Genomic DNA, 21,734 nt, shown 5'->3' on the forward strand with positions numbered 1-21,734 from the left:
TGTATTTTTAACTTTTTTCTGCTTGCAAAGTGGTACAAGTTCCTGATAGACGCTGCTATTTCTACTACAGAAATGATAACAATCCCGGATATATGCTCACAGAAAATCAAGCATGAAAAGGGGAGTTAAGTGTGACTGAGGGATGTAGGTTTTGACCTAAGAGTTTTTCTTTCGTGTCCTTTCCTCACCTTGGACACAGTCAGTGTTCATCTGATGGAGCAGTTGGTGAGAGCAGGCCAGTCTGGGCGTCACCTCGCAGACTGCTCCCAGATTCGGAAACTTGAGCTTTACGGGCCATTGTCTGGTGGCTCCTGACGCTCCGAAGGCCCGCATTCCATGAAGCCTCCACAAAGGCAAAGGAATGAACTTGACGATCAGGCATAAATTATTCTCTCCTCTTCCACTGACTCTCGAAGGTCAGACTGTGGCGAAGCAGGGAGTCTTCCTCATTCAGTGTGCAAGACTGGAGTCAAGTTACCGGTGGAGAACGGGGTCTTTGCTAAGGTGATTCGTTGGTGGGAGGGTTGGGGCAGGACCGAGAAGGGAGGGTGCTCCCACATCTCAGTGAGCAGTAAAACGATGTTTTGGAAACGTTCCCGACACTGCCTGGAGCCTGGAGTTAGCTAGAGCTTCGCTCTCCACTCTGCCCAGCTGAGACTCAACCTAGTAACCTTCACCGTGGAGGGAACGAAGACACGGGCGTCTACACCCTACGTAGCAGCGTTTCTTCTCTCCTGTGTTAGAAACAACGGGTGTGTGTCCTTCGTACTCTACAGACCTGGATTTTCAAGCTTAATTTACTCGTTCGGGAGTCAGTCATGTTTGAGCAAAGCTGCCCAGGGCAGCCCAGTGGCCTTTCACTTGGGCGTGTGCATAAGCTGCTGACTCTGGGGAACATGGTGACGAGCTCATCTTCCTCTGTAGAGTAGTTCGTACATTTTTCAGCTGGAAAGGGAAGATCCTGTGTCCCGTTCTCACAACCATCCTGAAAGATTGTATCCCTGGTCCGCATTAGCAAGGTTAGAGGGTTAGAGAACTGTCCGATGCCACACAGCCAATTGTTAACAAGGCTTCGTTTTTAACTCCAATTTACCCTTTATATTTGCTAACATGAAGTTTTCTAAATTGTCACTTCTGAAGCCTGCAGAATTCTAGAACTTAGCCTTTAAACTGTTAATAGGAGGAGGACTCCCATCTGTGCCCAGTATTAATGCTCTGAGCTTTGGCCACTAGATGGTGCTTCTCGGAAAATAAAGCATCTTTTGTTAAGTTTCTGGGGAAAACTGAGTTCCTTAGGCTTACTGTGTGAGAACAAGCAGTTGAACACTTGTCTCTTTTTGCCAAACATTAACATCATTTGCAGTTAAGATTCACGTCATTTAAGGCACGGGGGACTGTATCTGCAACTCTGGGAACATGAGCAAGACTTGGCGGTGTTCTGGGGCAGATTGTGTCCAGACAGCTCTCTTATGAAGAACAAAAACAACCAGTTTTGCAAAACGAATTCTTCTGAGTCGTCTAGCCCTGCGTAATAACCTAGAAATGCAACTGAGAAGATTTTGTCCCCAAGTTCTCAAACCTTGCTGCTTTCAGTTTGAGTTTGACCAAAGTCATTAACGCATAAAAGATAAAGTACAGGCTTAGACAGCATAGGTTTTCTCAAGGAACTAAAAGCTTTCACTCACCATAATGAGTTTCGTGATTTTTACGATGTACTCTTAGGCCAAAGACCTGTGGGTAGGTCAGAGACCTCCCTCTTGCCATCTCTGGATCGTTGAAAGGGCAGAGTAAGAGGTAAGCAAGAATGTCTTACCGAGAAATTTGGAGAAGCCTCACAACTCGTTTTTTAGTTCCCAGGAGCTTCTGAGTTACGATAAAATGGTAAAGACCTCCCCCTTTCTCTTGACTATATGATACCATCTTCCTATAGCATGTCAAATGGCAGAACTGATGTGTTACACAACCGTAGATAGACAAGTAGAGGCCCAGGGAACTGGTTTCTCGTTTCCTAGAAACAGCTGCTGCTTTTGTTAGGCGAGAGGACACGGGAATGAAGGGCAACCGGAAGCAACCCCTGACAAGGAATTGGGGCAAGGTGGGGGAGGGCTTCTGCTTTTCAGAATACGGTGTCTTGAGCAACTTAGCATAGAAAGGGCTTACCTTTTCTTTCGCTCCCAAAATCTGCTGTGTTCATGAGGAATACAGAGACAAGTGCGATTCGTGGTGTGTGGCTACATCCCAGCATTCAGTGTGGGCCTGGGACCGCGCGGGGAACGAAGTGTTTGGAAAGGGTGGGAGGTGCACGGATGGATGGAAATAAGGGGCAGGAGAGCTGGCGCGGCACCTTCACAGTCTGAAGCACTGCACGGAGAATGCTCCGTCGAACCCAAGTCTAGCGTGATGCTCTGCACTCCCTTCCCCGTACACTCGTGTGTGTGTGTGTGTGTGTGTGTGTGAGAGAGAGAGACCTGTCCCTCACAGTGTTCCACTGACCCCCAAAGATCTCATTTGTGTACAGCTACTTACCAGCACAGGACGGCTGGGAAGGGAGGTGAATGGATACATAGGCTCCCAGTTAGTCTGTTCTAATTAACACATTAAATCGCTTCACCAGCCAGGGGAGTTTCAGCTACTTGCTAGAATGATCCGAAAGCCTCAAGCACAGGGTCTTCAAGTGAGCCACATGGACATCCCTGCCAGTCTCCACAGTGGGAAGAGGACGGGCCTCCGCAAAGCGGACGGTTCTGTGTAGAAGCATCACTTACATACAGCGAGCATTATGTACTGACTTTTCCAGATCCCAGAACCGTTTACTTACAAGCTGGGCCCATAGGCACCAACCATCATTAACTAAGGCACGTTTCATGTTCTTGATACAGTTGATGGGGGGGGGGGGGGTCTGGCCCAGAATATTGGGAAGATGACCTCATTGTTTTCTGCCCACCAGCTCAGCAAATACTGACTCAGAAGATCTTTATACACCTGCTGTGCTAACCTCAAGTAGGCGGTGTAGACTACACCCGTCACAAGCGGTAAGGCAGTCTATATCTGAAATCAGGTAATACCTATTAAAAGACTGAATGCAAACGAAAAAGCCCATTACCCATGGAAACTGGGTCAGACGACTCAGTTCTTGTTTGCTTTGCCTGGGATAAACAGATCATTATTAGTGACGATGATCAGCCCTGGGATGGCTTCACAGCTCTTAACTGGTGAGCCAGGAGAACTTGGGACCTTAGCAGTTTTATCAACACTTGAGAAAAGGAACTCCCTAAAATAAAATGCCGAATCAACAGGGAGGACAGTGCACTTGACCAGTGGTGTCCGTGGTCAGCCTTCCCCAGGGAGCTGAACAGAGGCCAACTTGCTTACAGTACCCTGTTCCCCGGGCTGCCTCTAACCTGTCCAAAATGGGAGAATAAAAGGGAACAGCAACAATAGGCTACACATTACTCCACTTAAAAAAAAAATACCCGATTTGATTTTTTTTTTTTTTAAGATTTTATTCATTTGACAGACAGAGATTGCAAGTAGGCAGAGAGAGAAGGGGGAAAGCAAGCTCCCCGCTGAGCAGAGAGATTGATGCGGGGCTCGATCCCAGGACCCTGAGATCATGACCTGAGCTGAAGGCAGAGGCTTAACCCACTGAGCCACCCAGGCGCCCCCCCCGATTTGATTTTTAAATACTGCTCAAAAGATGTCTTTACAACCTGATGTAGAATTTGTTTTTAAATGAGTGATGGGGTTAAGTTCATATTAAAATACTAACAATCCGGGGCACCTGGATGGCTCAGTGGGTTAAGCCTCTGCCCTCGGCTCAGGTCATGATCTCAGGGTCCTGGGATCGAGCCCCGCATCGGGCTCTCTGCTCAGCAGGGAGCCTGCTTCCTCCTCTCTGTCTGCCTCTCTGCCTAATTGTGATCTCCGTCTGTCAAATAAATAAAATCTTTAAAAAATAATAAAAAGTAAAACACTAACAATCCAATTACTATCCTTAGCGCTTACAGGGTTTTCACACAAAAGGTTGTTTGTGTTTGACTTAAAAAGCAGATGTCATGCTCTGGTACCACCCAACCACCGCAAAGCCACTGGTGACACGACCAGCAGATTTATACCTTTATCGATTATAAAGTGTAACATGGCGGGGGGGGGGTGGCTCTGGACACTTCTATTTTGAGCATTTAATGGCTCAGATGAACCTGACTTTATTACATTTCATTACTTTCTTTCTAAGAAAGCCTCTTGCCAGCATGCTCACCCAAATGCCCTAAATGACCTCTGTCCAAGAAGCAAGGGACTCAGAGGCGGGAACCTTGCTCTATCGCTCCGTCCCACCTGCCAACAGAAGCCCGCGCTACAGTGTCGAGCAGAGCGGACCGCTCCTGGGGGTCTCACCCAAACACGACCTTCCTGATCTGGGGCTGCAAAATGATGGAAATAAGCAAAGACGATCGGCGAGTAAAGAAATCACAAAGTAACTTAAAATGCACGTTCATGCTCTAAAATCGAGCTGAATTTGAAAGTCGCCCCTTGATGATGAAAACGGCCCCTAAGAGGTGACTGCTAACAGTGAGAAAGGCCCTTCATCTCTCCAGCCCCTCACAAAAGCGCCAGCGGGAGCAATCACAGCCTCCACTGCCAGAGTGCGTGTTCCTACGCCGGGTGGATTTTAAGTGAATCCCAGTGAATTTTTATTTTTTTTTTTTCCCACAGACCTGGTAGAGAAAGCCACTCGGGGAACTGAGAAGACTGGGGGTCGGAGCCATTGTAACGATGCTACAGTCGGGGAGGGGCTGTATACGTCCCTGGGGTTTGTTCCCACGGCCCAGCACACAAACAGTCTGGAAACAAGGGAAAGCACAGCTTCACAGTAAATAAAAAGGCAGGGATAGGCCAGAAAGCTATTTTAAGGTTGCCTTTAAGTATAAATTGAGCCCCAGAGGCAGAAAGGTCCCCGACCCAGCACTGACACACCTTAAACACGGTTAAGACTTGTAGGTCAAAACCCCAGTGACAGCAGAGGGGTTTTTGTGGTTGGAGCTGAGATCAGCAGAGACTCTGAAACAGAATCTGTGACTTAAGCTTCACTTAGATGTCCCCTTGAACTTAAAACTGGCATAATTCTGATACCGAACTCAGTGTGAATAACCAATACATAAAACAGAACTGGCTAACTGGAAAATTTTTTTTTCAAAAACAGAATCCCAAACCGAAAACAACTTATATAAGGGATGCAGGTCACAGAAAAAGAGTGAAATCAAACAATAGTGGTTCCTGAATTTACAGGAAGGATGCCCACTTCTCTCTCTCAAGAGGCAGGTGGTCAGCTGAAAAATAAAAACATTGCATCAATAGAACACTCCAAGTAAAAAAATTGTAGCCATCTCTGTTCATGCAATATCAAAAGTTGAAAAAAAATCCCAAACTCCACCAAAACAACCCATAAAAACTAACAAAAGGAAGGAGGATGTCGCCCCGCTCTTATGGCCTGATTGATGGCTGAGGGTCCCGATGGGGCTGTTCGGAAGGTCGCTCACGGGACAGAGAGGTCTGGAGTTAACATGAGATCGAGTTTGCGGGCCCTGGAGGTGCGGACCAGCCCAGGGCAGGGCACGTGCCGTCTTCAGTCCGTGAGTTCTCAGGTCGGCAGCTTCAAGAACATGACAGCTACGCGACAGGATCCCACGCTCTCTTTTCCACTCAATGTCCTTGTGAGTGTTATTAAGTATTACTGTTTTGGGTAGTGACAAGTCACTTTGGTCACCACTGCGGGCAGTGGTTTGTAAACAGACACGGACAAGTACGAACAGCGACGCGTGTTTGACCCGGACTTTAAAAGCACAGGCGGCGGCGGTGGAAATGAGGTAACTCTTGCCCGACACGTGAACACACAGCTCCTGCTCGTCTAATGCTCTATGTCCATTAGGAGAGAGGAGGGCTTGTCAACAGGATGGTTACATAAAGAAGAAGCTACAGAAGAGAAAAGAGAAAGATTCAGATTCAAATTTGATTCTTAAAAGCTGAAAAAAAGCGGGGGTGGGGGCTTCTCTACAACAGCTGGGAAGGACAGCGGTGCGGCAGCTTAAGGGCTCACTTCTGGGAGCAGCCCCAGCCGGGGCCGGGGACGACGGTGTGGACAGAGGGGATGGGGGGAGGGAGGCAGAGACCACACGTGAGGTTCAGGACACCACAAGGCAATGATCTCGGAGAGGGCGCTGCTGCCCGGATGGGAGCGTTTGAAAAACCCAGCAGACAAGGCAGGAAAGCACGAGACTCGTTCATTCCTATTTCTTTTATCCAGTACAAGAGTCGTGTGTCCATACGCATACCAAACACGGACTGGAAAGAACTCACGAAAGGGCACACGTTGTTTGGGTAAAAATATATTTTCGCCCACCTCGTGTCTTGGCACTAGTGAGATACACACAGACGACCTGCCCGTCACTCTCCTACCTTAACAGACGCCGCATCACTGAGCAGGGCTTCCACGTACATAAAAAACGGGATACTTCAGAGCAATACAATTACTTTAGTTTTTAAAAAAGACAAGGGTCTAACATGCAGTTTACACAAATTAACACCAAAAGTCGGTTACACAACACTTTGAGAAACACACTGGCTATTTTCAAACAGCGGAATGACAGCGATCTACAGCACAGTTTAAGGCGTATCAGCATATTCTAAAATTACGAAATAGACCAAGTTCTAATGCTGTTCACAGCTTTTCGTTTATTTAAAAAACTCCCTTCATACCTACATACGATCCAGATTTTGTAGGTCATAGTTTCCACTAAAGAGTCATCACATGTGGATCCTGTCAGCGGAAGCAAGACTTTCTGGAAGCTGAGACTTGACGATTTCAGACACTTGCAAATGGCAAAGCAGAGGGATCCGAAAGGACGGGTTTGGAAGGACCACACGAGACACAGTATGACACGGGTCAGAACAGCTGCAACCCAGATTCAACAGTGTGTGTGTGCGACACGTATGGGTGTGTCAGAAAGTGAGGAAGCCCAGTCCGTCCGTTTGAGGTGCACAAGATGGGGAGAGGAAGTGTTATTGCTGGTGAGATGCCAAAGCAGAGAAGGAAGACAGTAAGGAACCTGTGCCCAGTGTGACACTAAATGTTCCCCTGGTTGAGATGCCCTTTCTGGACAAAACTCTGACCAATTAATGGGGAGCCTAAGCTGGGAAAAGAAAGTCCCTAACTGCCAGAAAATTCTCATAAATGCTTTTCCATCGGTCTACTGCACATACAACCGTTACACGGACCTAAAATCCAAAAGCAGTGGTCACTGTGGCTGAACAGAAGATAGGCGGAGAGGCCAGCTAGAGCTTTCTGGCAAAAAAAAACCACAAAAGTGTGTTCACTACCAGCAGTCAGCGGCAGGGAAAGACCATTAAAACAAGATCTTTAAAAAATTAAGCCACATAACATAAAAAATATTTCCCTCTTGGTTTTCTCCAAAGGAAGGTGGTAATTTATTCTAGTTTTACTCCGTAGTGAGAACCAAGGACCCTCTGTAATGTGCAGTGGTGCCCACGGGCTGTGCCAAACGCAGGCCGGAACAGTAATCTCTGACTTCCACACTGGCATCCAGGAAAAGCTGAATTTGTATTTACTGTGGGGAAGGTCCATATGTGGCTATTTTCAATATATTTGTGTTTCCTTTTTTCCTTAATAAACAAAGGCTACTCTACCCTTCCCTCCCTACCTCCCTCCAGAAGAGAGGGGGGGATCCATCTATCCCATTTGTTTCTCTAATTTTAAAAAGTCAGAAAGATCTCCAAGTTTTCTTAGTACTGTACTTACATGCAAAGGCGAAAGCACATCCAATTAGCTTTGAGGGTATCATTTATTCCGTGCAGAGCCAAGGACTACTGTGAAGAAAGGCACAGACACAGAGAGAAGAGAAGGGCAGCAACAACCAACCGAACAGGGCCAGGGAGCGGGGCAGAAAGAGAGTTCAGAAGCAACGTTGTTTTTTTTTTTAAAGGGGGGGGCGAGCTTCTAGAACTTTCTTTTGACTTTTTATTCCCTGACTCTCCGTGTGGTTCATTTTGTTGTGACAATTTTCATGGGGGATCAATCCATCAACAATCTTGGGATCAAAGTCCGCTGGATGCCTTTCCCAGCGAGGCTCACTTTGGAGAAAAGGCCTTAGTGCTGCATTAAAAATGGCCATTTTGAGGGACCATTTTCGGACGAGAAGCGTATTTGTTAGAAGGCACAGAAACGCTCACACAAGCAGCAGCCAGAGCGCACACGACACAGGAGTCGGGATTCGGGGGCCACGGCTGGGTCAGCCTCGGCCGCAAGGACGTGCCCAGCGGCCGGGGCGCGACAAGCACGACAGCACGAGGCCAGGCGCTCCCACCCCCGCCTTCTGCCGCCATCGCCCGCCCAGCCCGCGGCTCGGAGCCCGGGCTTCAGCGGATCCAGTCCTGGCTGCGGCCGAGGGCGGGCCTGGGTCCGGGGAGAGCGTCCCGTCCCTCCCGCGAGCGTGCGGTGAGGCATGCAGAGAAGGGACCAAACTACTGGAACTAACCAGAGGTTTGTGACAGCGACCACAGACGGTGCGTGTGGTCTGGGGGTCACAGTGTGTCTGTCTCCTTTACGCAGCGTGTGGCCGGCAGGGACGGAGGCGGCGGCGGGGCTCAGGGCAGCGGCCACGCGCGGACCCGCAGCCCCGGGGGCGGGAGGCGGGTGTCAGCAGTGAGCAGACCGGGAAGACGAGGGACGAGCCCCGAAGCAGCGGTACAGGCGGGACGCACGCCCCCTCCCTGCGAGTGTGTTGGGTCTGCGTGGCCTTCCCGGGCGGCCCTGACCCTTGCGGCCACGGGCGCCGCCGCAGCGCGGGGACAGGGGGAGGAGACCCTTGGGGACAGCCAGACCTGAAACCCCCGCCGGCCTATCCCTTCTTCCTCTGCGCCCCGGGACGGGCGAGGCCCCCAGAAGTGGGGCTGCGGAGGCCACGCGGCTGGTCACACTCTCTACCTGCCTCGTCCCCGCAGTTTTCTCCTCCCGACAAGTGCGACCAGCACCGAGCCCCGAGCCCGAGTCGGCCCCGCCGAGCGCGGGAGGCCGCTGGCAGTGGAGGCAGCTTCTGCTGGGCCACATTCCACGACCTGACCCTGCAGATCCCCGACAGGGACAGGGTCAAGGTCGTGCTGATAAAAGGAAACACAATGAGCTTTCTCACTGCGGTCCAACTTGGCCAAGATTGGGGGGGGGGGGGGGGGCTGGACACGTGTTTAAAGCCGTAAGGGGATGGTCTGAAGAGACCCCCAGCACGGGTCCAGTCATGCTGTTACAATGAGAATCCCATGCAGGTGTGAACAGTCCTGTTCCACCTGCACAGGAGGCCACCTGGGCTGGGGCGGGGACAGAGGAGGGGCAGTGTGGGTCACAGGCTCCTGCCACCAGGGGATGAGGGATGGAGAACAGCAAACTGCCGTCACGGGCATCGGGACGAGTGCTCAGCTGCTGAGGCGGTGACGAGTCCTCCCGACAGACGTACACGGAGCCAGCGACCCGCCGGGCCCCGGTCCCAAGCGGCACACAAGCAACAGGCATGCTTCCCGCTGCTCGAACAGGCATAAAGGGCAAATCATTGACTTTCCAGAAACAAAGTCCAGCGGCACACAGCTTTTGGTGTCATTCTCTTGTTCTGTCATTTTCCGCTACCCGACAACATTCAGCAAAATGAGTTAATAGTTACTGGCGTCTGGGGAAGGGTAAAAAAAATAACAAAATAAAACAAAAGGACACAGATGGCAGAGATACAATATTACTGCAAAAGCAGGGAATGCGGGACCGTCCTTGGCTGGCCAGGCTTTATGTGAAGCTTGCGCTGCAAGTTAAAAAACAGAACAAAAAAGTTAGAAATAATAATAAATTAAAAAGAAAGGAAAATTAGGAGCGCCAGCACCAGCATTTGGTGATGGTGAATGCTCATGCAATGATTATGGAACTGACAGAAATTAAAACCACGCATCGGAGGAAGCTACTCCACAGGACAAGCAAAAGCCACATTTTAATACTGAATTAAAGAACACACGGTTAGTTTCCACTTGCATGTAATTGAGAGTTCAGGAGTGACTTCTTGAAACCACTCCATGCTTTATGGAAGGTTTTCTTTTTCTCAAATAACACAGAACATTATCTACTAATTTGGCTTCCCCTCGGCGCTGAAGAGAAGCGCATCGTTCGGTGTCTGGGTGGCGGGAGTCAGAGAATAAATCTGCAGCACCGTCTCTGAGCCGTTGACTCGGGGACTGGAGTGCGGGGGACGGGGACGGGCCACGCATGCACTCGGGAAGGGGAAGCAGGGCCGGCACTCGGGGGTGGCGGCCGCAGCGCTGGGGGCAGAGCGCGACACCGTCCCGAGAGCCGCAGGCCTCCCTGCAGGCGCGTCCGAAACATGCAACCTCGTTCCTTAGCGAGGAGGGAAAAGAAAACTTTCTCTGCAACAGAGGCGCGGACGGCTGCGCAACCTGTTGCTCTCGGAGGCCAGCGACCGTTTGTAAATGCTGGATTTTAAAACCTTCTTTCCGGATGGATGAAACGCCGCCACCCAGGCCTCCCGCAACGGCGGTGGAGCCGGGGTTCCCAAGAGAAGCGCGGTCAGCTGAAGGCCGCACCTGCGCCCGCCGGCGGGGGGTGCCCGGGTCGGCTCGGCTCTGCCTGTCGCCTTAGGGCATGCTGTGGGCTCTCGTGCCACCACAGGCCAAGAGGTATAAAGCCTCACGTGTGTTAAAAAGGGGCGCGTCCCCAGAAGAGCAAAACAGAATTGGAAACTATTAGAAACACGAAGTTGATTTTCAAGGTGGAAGCACAGCGAGTGAATAAATGCGCATCTCTTTCTAGAACAATGTTCTCCCCGCAACAAAGCCAGCTCTGACGGGGCACGCAGGGGAGCCCGGCAGGCTCCCATTCTTCTCCAAAGTGCCACTCTGGGGACCGGCTTCCTGTGTCCTCTCCAGCCCCAACTGCCCCCGGGCCCTAAGGGACGGGGCGGGGGTCCTTTCACCTCGGCACCCAGGCCTCCACCGGGCAGCTGCCTTCGGTGTTCAGGTGGGGGAGGTGCAGAAAAGGTTAAGAACCTACCCAAGAAGTACGTGCCACTGTCAGGTACGAAATCTGGTCGCTGCTGTGCACCTAACAGAAGCCTAATTCTAGTACTGAGGCAAGAGAATGATCCATAAGGCTAAAATGGAATTTACACATATTTTGTGTGAACTTGAGAGGCATTGTACATCGCTAAGGCCTAAGGTTGGGATGAGAATAACCTAAAATGATCGAAAGGGCAAGGAGAAACCTCCCTCCCCGGGGAAGTCGGTCCCTACAGACTGTTGTCCGGCGGAGACACAGTGCGGAGCGGCTCGTGCGGCTCGTGTGGCTTCAAGGCACGTCCAGGGCGCGGGGCATCTCGGAATGTTGCTGGTCTTTTCAAAAGATCTTCAGTTCTAAGACGTGTACCTTTACGCACACGAGTGCGTCAGGGAAAGAAAAACTTGACTTTGGGTTTCCTAAGCCGTGAGTCAGCAGCTTTTTGCTTCATCCTTACCTACGTGATGTGGACCCACACGTGCGTGCACCTACTCACACACACTGACACACTCACACACATTCACACACACTGACACGCTCACCCCACACACGCACACACAGACACATGCACACTTGCACACACATCTTTATCCTGGGTGAGTTCGGGTCAACAAGGGACTCGTGACTTCCCTTCCCTCCGCACTGGAGGACCCGGAGTCCCGACCCCGCGGGAAGGTCCCAGCGAGTGGCCGCGGCTCCCCCGACGCGCACAGCACGGAACGCTTTCCGGAACCGGGTGACAGCGCGGGCAGCGGTTCTGCTCAGACTCAATCCGGCGTGACTCAGGTTTCAGCCCTCGGAGTCCTCGATCACTCGGGTCTGGACCGACCCCGTCAAACTCACAGCGCGCTTCACCCACGACTTTCTGTCGCTCAGAGAACGCGCTTACTTCTTCGTTCTCTTCACGCGTTTCCTGCTGGCTCAGTGTCTGGGAAGTCCGAGTGTGTACGATGGAATTTAAAACCCTCCGTGCGTCGCGGTGCGAGTGCATCGTGACATCCGACAATACCCGTGGGGGCGCGCGCGCTCACGGGGAGCGGGAGACCCGCTGTGTGCACCCCTGCGGCCGGGCCCACCCGCGTGCAGACCCGCTCAGTGTGCACCCTGCGGCCGCTCCGGCCTCTGCCTGCCCGGCGCCCAGCAGCCCCCCGGCTCGCTCGTCAGCGCGTCCCCGAGAACCTGGCCCCTGAGGGTCGAGAGTAAGAATCCCGACACCCGTCCGGGGAGAGCCCCACGGGGGGAGGCCGGCACCCTGGGCTCAACCTAGAGGTTCGTTCTGCCCCGGTGCCCGCCGCCAGGCAGGCCGCGACGGTGCCGAACCGCCCCGCGCTCATGCGGACCGGCTGGCGCAGAATTTCTGATCAGCAAGATCGAGACCGGCCACTGCCGCTGCGACCCGAAGAGCAGGACCTGCCCCGTGGGCACGTGAAATCGAGGCTCTATCTCAGATACTCTTTCGTGCGCTCTGAGGATGGGGGGGCGTCTGAACGGGAAGGTGTATGGATCCCCGCTCCGCAAGGAACAGCTCACCAGCTTGTCGCATTTAGGGGAAACGAGGTGGTCCCCAGCAGTCTGCCCAGTCTTCCCCTTTGGAAACAAGACTCTCCGTGACTGGCGTACCAAGCCTCGCCACACAGAAGAGAACGATCTTAACCACCATCCATTCGGGACACCCTCCATCAAGAGTCTCGAGGATTGTCTCCAGAGAGCACTGATGAGAAACAGACCGTCTTCTCCAGTCCTGGTGTTGGTGCAGAAGACGCCGCGGGGGACAGCAGGTTCCACCAGCCCTGACCACGTGGCCGTGTGGTCACGTTTTATACACCCCGTTTGTGCCCCCTTTACCAACACTTAGAAACTGTACCATCTTCCCTGCGCTGCCGAGAACAGACTCGCTTTTATCTTTCTGGCAACAGACCAGCTTCCAGTCTGCAAATGGGAAAAGCGGAAACATGCAAGAGGAATAAATTGTTAAGAGGGCCCCGAAGCGTGGGGGACACCCGCTTACTTTTTCTTATCCTTGTCCTTCTTGGTTTGCTGGGCCCCAGACTGCTGCGCCTGGGACTGCAGGAGCTGAGCGGCCGCCTTCTTCTTCTGGAAGTTGCTCACCTCCTCCTCCAGCTCCTTCTTCTTGTCCTCCACCTTCTTCTTCTCTTCCTGGTGTGTCCGCTTCAGGAGGTCAAACTTCTCATGGAGCTGGAGAGGAAAAGAGGGGGCGAGCTGGGTGAGGGGAGTGACGGGTCCTGCTGGAGGCCACGGGCGTCTGCTCAAAAACAAAGGACGCTCCGTGTCGCTGCACCTGCGAGGGACGCACCGTCTGCGTCCCACCACTGCTGGTGGGGGGCCGGGAGGGCAGGCTGGGGGCAGAGGGCGGTCCTCCAAGCCCTGCGACGCGCCCTTCAGACTTGGACACCAGCACACCGAAGGGAACCCTGTTCGTTCTTACTGATAATAAAATCCATGGTCATTGCAAGAAGCACAAGGAAGAAAAAAATTATCCACACTCCAAACTAGCAATTTACCTAAGTGGTAAGAGTTGTCCTGGATTTCTGGTCCTTTTTCAAAGTGTGTAATATACACTTACTTACAGACACACACGGTGATGCAGAGACTACAGGTGACTGGGAAAGTAAGAATCTGTTGGGAGGTTTCTGGAAAATTCCTTCACAAATCGAATTTAGAAAATTATCACGAGGCAGAAACAAAAGTGAGGAGGAAGGGAGGGAGGAAGGACAGAAAGAAGTAAGAAAAAAGCTCTTACTACGTAATTTTAGATTTCTGTCCAGCTTCTTCTTTGTACCTATAGCCAACAAGAAGCCAGGATCAACTTTTCTCAGCAGCAAAGCTATCCTGAGGGCTTAGCTACTCAAACAGCCACTAAAGTTCAGTCGTCTTAATAAAGATGACTTTAAAGGGAACGACGAGGAAACCGTTCAGACCATTTGGAAAGGTACAAGCCCGAGATACTCCTGATCTGCCATCAGACAAGGAGATTATCGTCTCCCCCCAGCCCGCCCCCGTCTCGGGGGGATGCGTGCCACAGCGGAAATCCGCGCGAACGTCCAGGAGGCGGTTCACGGGGCCTGGTCACAGGCAATGACACGGAGTCTCGAGGACCTGGAGCAGCGAGTGTGAGCCTGCCGAGGAGCCCGCAGCCATGGCCTGTGGAGACCGTCACCCAGCAGGGGCGCCCGGGCCCCTCCCCGAGTTGCTCACCGAGTTGGCCGACAGACCGTAGTACCAGAAGCCCAACTCCTACGTGGCAAGACTCAAAGCTGAGGAAATACAGAGCTACAGAGAACACGCGACCTCACCTGGAGACTGCAGCTCTCGCTCTAGTTTCAGCTCCGCTCCCGACTAGGTTATGTGACGCAGAGATCATCTAACCTCCAGGCCTCAGTTTTATCATCTGGAAAACGGGGCTCAGAATCCCTGACCGGCACTTCCTCACCACGTCCGTGTGCTAAGGCACACGCGGAGAGCAGCAGAAGCGCACGGAGTTCTGTGAACCCGGACGGTCCGTCACGCACCCTGCTGACCTGTCCCCGCTGACCTGTCCCCGCCCCGAGGGACACAGGCGTCTTACCTCCTTCTCTGCCTCTTTGAGTTCCGCCTCCTTCTCCTTCACTCTCATCACAAACATCTGCCTCATCTCTTCTTCTTTCTTCTGAAGTTCTCCCAGGAATTCGTTCCTTTTCGCCTCGTAGGTCTCCTGAAGACTGTTCAAAAGCCACAAACCAAGGACAGTGTTGTGAAGTTGAACAGGAAATTTCAGCTTATGTAATTCCTACTTGTTGCTTCCCAAAAAATTGATGAGGCTGGGGTGCCTGGGTGGCTCAGTGGGTTAAAGCCTCTGCCTTCGGCTCGGATCATGGTCTCAGGGTCCTGGGATCGAGCCCCGCATCGGGCTCTCAGCTCAACAGGGAGCCTGCTTCCTTCCTCTCTCTGCCTGCCTGCCTCTCTGCCTGCTTGTGATCTCTCTCTGTCAAATAAATAAATAAAATCTTTAACAACAACAACAAAACCAGATGCGGCCGCCACCTCCCGTATTAAAGGACACGGAGCGGCACACACCATCCTCTTTCCAGTCATGCAGTGAGGACAAAGACAAGCTCACGGAGAACCGGAGCCAAGTCAGCGGCACGATCCGGCTCTCCACGGGTGACTCTCTGGCCACGTGTCCCCCGAGTGTCTTCGCACAGGCGACGCCCGGGCTGGGCCGGCCCGTAGCTCCCAGATCGGCCAACAAGGCAGGCCCCAAGCAAGAGGCAGAGTTTCAGGGCATGAAGGCCGCACAGCGTGGTGGAGAGCACGCACAGGCCCTGGAACCCCCGAGCAGGGTCTGGACTCCGGCCGCAGCAGCTCAGCGGCCGGTCCAGGCAAGGGCACCATCCCTAGGCCTCAATGTCGCCTGTAAAAGGCGGATACGGCGGCATTTACCTCCTCCGGACAGGATCACGGAGTGACACGGGGGCCGGGCGAGGACAGCATTGGACACACCATCAGGGGCAAACACTACCCTTCTCCCATGCACCCCCTCCAGCCCCCAATTCAGAACACGATTCCGCAAGCCACCTAAAGAGACAACCGTCTATCTACAGATATCACAGAAACTGCTCCTTTTCGAGTTCCATTACCAACGGTAAACCGAGCAGGCAGGAGTTTCATTTTTATCTGAAGCCTCACCCTCCTCTGGACGAGCTACAGAACGTTGAGCCCGGTATTTTGGACCGAATCCCAGACTCGCTTTATCTCTAAGTCCGAGCAGATACGCTGACGGAAAAACCGCTTTTGGTAACACGCCCCCGTCCCCACACCTGCACACAGAGGCTGGTGAGGAGCTGTTTCCACTCCGCCCCTGCCGCTCCCCCACAACCAGACATGTTACAGGAACACAGCACGGCAGGATGACCCCCTTACGTGCGGGCTGAGTCCGTCCAGGGCGCAGACTCTGCGTGGCGAGCGCCATGGACAACCCAGGCCGCCATGCAGAGGCCCCTGTGCCCACACTTGTCCTTTCACCAGGAGGAAAGGGATGCTCGGGTGGGGGGAGCAGGAATGCATGTAGATAAACAATCAGAACGTGTATCAATCGGGCTGCCTGTCATTCTCTAATCAACACTTTCATTGGTTGATTAAAAGTAAGTTCTCCTGGGGCGTCTGGGTGGCTCGGTCAGTGGGGTGTCCGATGCGTGACTTGGGCTCAGGTCATCGACCGGGTCACGCTCTGCACTGGGCGCAGAACCTGCTTCAGATTCTCTTCCTCTCGCTCCGCACGTCCCCTCCCCCACCGCTCACACGCACTCTTTCTCCCAATAAATGAATAAATAAATAAATAAATAATTTTAAAGAGTTCTCCGGCCCTCACGGGTGTCAACACTACCGTTAGTGAACAATCAAGTACTTTATGAGTTCCCAGAGGCACGTTTAGCTTGCGTATTATCTTTGGAAACAAAAACAACTCTGGCCAGTGTAGCCACGGTTAGTGTTCGCAGCAGTATTTGCACTTGAGATTTAAGATACGGAAATGCACTCTCAGAACTAATTCATGAATTTGATTCTGCTTGCTGGCACCGAATGAACTCTCCCTCACCTTTACTTGGATCAGAGTTGCCAAAGGCCGAAGGGGACCTGTCTCTGGTACAGAAGTTTGAGGGAACCGTTTTTACTTTATGATAATGAATATAAGCGCCCACTTCTTCCTAACGAGGAGTGGAACACCTTTTACAGAAATACACCCAAGAGGTGTTCAGAGATCACCGGGTTTCAAGGACCTTCAGAAGAGCGGTTCCCGAGGCAACAGAGTCCAGGGAAAATGCTCAGTGAGGTCTCCTGTTGGGACAGTCACAACGCGCACGTGTCCCAAGCCCGGGAGCCTGTCAGGATCGCCAGGGTCCGTTTTGTTGGACTTTTCTGAAGCATTTCCTAACCCCGCTCCTGGAGCAGCTGATTCAGGATGTCGGGCGAACACGACATCATCTGATTTTTAAAATGCTTCCAGGTGACTTCATGTAACTCGTCCACCAACCACCGCTTGTCTTAAATCCTCTAAAAGTGCTTACGTACAAGAACCTGTTTATTTACTTAGAGCTCCCCAAATCTGTTTGATCGTGGGAACTTCTTAAAGTAACCCACAGCTACCTAGGGTATGAGAGCCTCACAATGACTCTGCCTCATCCGGTCCCAGCCAAATCTACCTATGCTCCAGTTTCTGGAGACACATTTCAAACTAGGGGTCATGACCCAAACGAGGGTCTTAACCAGTACGCTCCCTGAAAAGTTTAAGAGAATAGAACAGAAAACACCAGAGTGCAGGGCAAGCAGTAAGAACGGATGTGCTTCAAGATCTGCAGAACGGATCACGATACAGAGAACACGTTTTATAGGGAAGGCTGCCACCCAGAGTCAGAAAGCCCGTGTCCTAGAAAAAGGCGATCAGGCAACGCTGCGACCAGTCGGAGGGCCTCGGCCGTGGACACCCAGCCACAGCCTTGACATGCGGGCTGGAACAGGAAAGTGGGCTCGACAAATCCGACCCGAGCCATCACTGTGTCCTAGGACATGAGCCAGGCTCCAAACACTGACCCTGGAAAATGAGGAGCGACGCTCAGGAAATCTTAGGCCAAACTCCAAGGACTCACAACTCCAGTGAGATCCTGAGAAATGACTTCGAACCACCACACATTCATGGGGTCACGGTCCCCAGAAGCCTCTGCCAGTGGAGTTATAAATGAGACACCAGAAACCCTCAGTAGCGCTTCAGGTCAGTGAAAACCAGTTGGGAAGGAACCGGCTCTGTCGTCCACTCACAGATACCCAGTGGGATAACGTCTCTGGCCATTTTTAGCTCTTTTCAACTTGATTTTTAACTGTAGTTATTAACACCCTTTTCTCAGTGAGAAACAATTTTTTCATGAAGTTTTAAGCTGGACTGAAACCACAGATTCTACCTTCTCACTTTCTCACTTTTATAGTCAAGATTTTATTTTTAAGTAATCTCTACACCGAATGTGGGGCTCGAACTCACAACCCTGAGATTAAGAGTCACGTGCTGCTCGGCTGAGCCAGCCAGGCACCCTCCCCGCTTCTTGTTTCCTCAACAGCCCTAAGCAGAGGTGGGTGTTGCTCACTGAAGTCAAGGGAAAGAACTGAGCACTGGTAGTTCAGTCCAGACTTTCCTCTGGTAATTCGCACAGAACAATTCTCTGTTCCGACCTCCAGGAAGGACCTGGCGAAGGGTGTGCCAGGCAACGACACGTCACCAGTGTTCGTGAAGCATTTACACACGAGAATTCAGCAAATCCTCACAAGAACCCAGTACAGCGATTACTACTATGCACCTCCCGTCTCCTAGACGAAGAAAGTCGGGTACAAGTGCGCAGTCATCTGTCCGGGTCCCACACCACAGCAGCTCCCACTGGAGCTCCGCCCACTACCCCACACAGCTGGTGAACCAAGGTCTCCATGTTCCCCCCAAACAAATGGGTCTCACGGACCTGAAAACTTGGTGATCTCTAGAGAGATCTCTTGTGAGAACAAAGCTCTTTCTGTGACCTGAAGAGTCAGGAGAAGGTGGTATTCTGAGATAAGGAAGGGGCAGTTTGGACAGGGACTGTTGGGAAAAGGGCAAAGGTGTCTCAGGAGAAAAGAAGCAGGAACAAGAGGGGTCCAGACCCCACTTAGGTCCTAATTCCCTCCCCGCTGCGGTCTAGGGCAGGGAGAGCGGGGTCCAGAGGTGGCGCACTGCTCTGGCTGGCTGAGGCCTGCAGGGCAGCAGGTGGAAGACGGGCACAGGGGACAGCCGGCTGCCATCCGCAGAGGCACACAGGTGGACAGACACGGAGATTCTGCCCCAGACAACTCTGAACAGCGTCAGGTTCAAGGACACGAGCAGGGACGGCCTCAGCTTTGCGGCCTCCGATGTCCTTCCCGGGCTTTCCTGCAGCCTGTTCCTGGGCGGCCCCGGCTCCGGCTCCTGTTTCCCACGGCACTGTGTACCCGGGTGGTGGCGGCCCCTGCCCAGCCTTGGCTTTAGAGGCCACTGTCTGCTTCGAAAACACAAGAGGGACTTGGAGGACAAAGAGAGACACGGGGTGCTCGAAGGGAAGGACAGACTTCGCCGCACACCCGCAGAAACCCCCCGCTTTGAGAATCACACTCGCACCCCTCAGCGCACCCAAAGTTCCCGCGGGGAAAACATCCAAGGGTGTCCAGGAATGAGCACTTGGAAGACGAAATTCCGGTAAGCTGCTCAACCCAGCCGCAGCTTTTGCTTTTCTCGAACTGCGGCGTCTTTCCCACGGGTCCCCTCACCGCACCGGCCACCCCTTCAGTGCAGTCCCAGGCTCGCCGGCCGCGCCGGGGAAGCTGGAGGCGCCTCGGAGGGCAAGTCCGAGCCCTTTTTACGGCAGTGGTTCTCCGGGAACGGAAAACCCAGTTGACTTCTCCTCCCTACCCGCCAGCACAGCTGACTCAACGCCTGCTCTGATGCTCCGACGATCTTTGCTCGCCCTGAGACCGACACCTGGAGCGTACACGAGTGGGTTTCTAGGATGAAACATTTCCAGTGTTCCCAGTAACGAAAGGGACGGCAAGTGGTTCAGAAGGTCTACTTTTGTCTTATTTTTTATATAGGGAAAAGAGTAAAAGTTTGGATGTGTATTTATAATATATACTCCCCCATTTTATTATCAAAAAGGAAACCTCAGTCCCCTAATACTTTATTTTTGCTTTTGTTTCCCTTGCCTGAGGAGACCTAGCTACAGAATGTTGCTATGGCCCGTGGGAGAGAAACCGCCTGTGGTCTCTTCAAGGAGCTTATGGTTTCGGGTTTCACATTTAGGCCTTTAATCCATTTTGAGTTATTTCTGTGTGTGGTGTGAGAGCGCGGTCCAGTTTCATTCTTCTGCCCGTGGCCGCCCGGTTTCCCCAACACCGTTTGTTAGAGACTCTTTTCCCATCGCATATTCCTGCCTCCTTGGTCATAAGGAACTGACCACGTAAGTCTGAGTTTTTCTGGGATCGCTATCCTGTCCCGCTGATCGATGCGTCTCTTTTCATGCCACTGCGTTAGTTACCACAGCTCTGTAGTGTGGCTTGAAATCCGGGACCGTGACACCTCCGGCTCTGTTTTTCTTTCTAGACACGTCTCGTCAGGCGAGGGAAATAAACAGTACTGGGACTACATCAAACCAAAGAGCTTTTGCAAAGCAAAGGAAACCACCAACAGAACTAAAAGTCCACGTACTGGATGGCAGAAGATACTCGCTACTGAAGTAGCGGAGAAGGGGTTAATATCCAAACTAAGTACAGAACTCGCACAACTCAACACCGAAAAAATCCAACTGAAAAACGGGCAGAGGATCTGAACAGACATTTTTCCAGAGAAGACATCCAGATGGCCAACAGACCCATGAAGAGATGCTCGACGTCACTCATCATCAGAGAAATGCAAACCAAAACCACAGTGAGATCCACTCGTGCCTTTTCGAGTGGCTGGTATCAGAGTGTCAGGAAATAACGTGTTTGTGGCGACGTGGAGCAAAGAGAACCCTCACGTGCTGTTGGTGGACATGTAACCTGGGCCAGTCACTCTGGAAAACTGTGGAGGTTCCTCAAAAAATTAGAAATACCATATAATCTAACAATTCCTCTACTGGGTATTTACCCAAAGAAAATAAAACTATTAATTTGAGAAGATCTAGGCACCTTATGTTTACTGGACGTTATTTACAACAGCCAGGATAGGGACCACCGAAGCATCCACCGGCGAGTGTGTGGCCAGGGAAAACGTGGCATATACCCCCAGTGGAGTCTTACCCAGCTGCGAAGAAAGAATTCGGTCTTGCTGTCTATGACAAGATGGATGGACCCAGAAGAGATTACGCTAAGTGAAATAAGGCACACAGAGAAGGACAAACACCATGTAATTTCACTTATATGGGGAATCTAAGAAACGGAAGAGATGAAGAAGAAACGTGGGCGGCTCGGGCGGTTCAGTGTCCCACTCTTGGTTTTGGCTCAGGTCATGATCCCAGCTCGTGGGATCGGGTTCCAAGTCGGGCTCCATGGGTTCCATCTCAATCTCTGCTTGAGATTCTCTCTGCCTTTCCCTCTGCCCCTCCCCCTGCTCTAAGTGAATGAAAAAATCTTAAAAAAAAAAAAAAAAGGCAAATGAATTTACAAAGTAACAAAATCCAACCAGACTCTTAAATACAAAGAACAAACTGGTGGTTGGTGGGTTGGGGAGAGGTGACGGGTGAACGGGTGAAATAAAGAGGAAGATGGATATAAATAACGGAAGACAGGGACGGATCAGGTTTGTACCAGTTGTAAAATAAATCAGTGATGGAGACGGAAAGTACACCACAGGGGATACAGTCAACGATGCTCTAGTAATGTTGTCTGTGGCCACACTTCTCCTGGTGAGCACTGAGTACTGTACAGAACTAATCGCTATGTCGTACATCTGAAACCAATATAATATTGTATGAAATTATACGTCAGTGAAAAAATAAATGTAGTGAGAGTATAGTGAGATGTAAAAACAAAACAAAACAAGGAAACCTTAGGCCAGAAGGAATGGAAGCAAATGGGGAGCGGGAGATGAGGGAGTAAAGCT

At 51.9% G+C, this 21,734-nt stretch overlaps 1 protein-coding gene across 6 annotated transcripts in view; it reads right to left on the reverse strand.

Moving 5' to 3' along the window:
• Positions 1-5,171: 5,171 nt before the first annotated feature.
• SEPTIN11 (septin 11) overlaps positions 5,172-21,734 on the reverse strand; it is an 88,511-nt gene continuing 71,948 nt past the window's right edge. The window contains exons 8-11 of one of the 6 annotated variants that reach the window (XR_006817402.1): positions 14,700-14,832; positions 13,122-13,309; positions 7,814-9,854; positions 5,172-5,327 (exon numbers count right to left, since the gene is read on the reverse strand). Coding sequence is in view for 5 of the 6 variants with exons in the window: in XM_045997518.1 (XP_045853474.1) it covers positions 7,857-7,881; positions 13,122-13,309; positions 14,700-14,832 (346 nt within the window). In the remaining variant the exon portion in view is untranslated. The other 5 variants (XM_045997518.1, XM_045997522.1, XM_045997520.1 and 2 more) reach the window with 5 other exon arrangements.

Source organism: Meles meles, chromosome 2 (assembly GCF_922984935.1).
Source record: "Meles meles chromosome 2, mMelMel3.1 paternal haplotype, whole genome shotgun sequence".
Taxonomy (NCBI): domain Eukaryota; kingdom Metazoa; phylum Chordata; class Mammalia; order Carnivora; family Mustelidae; genus Meles; species Meles meles.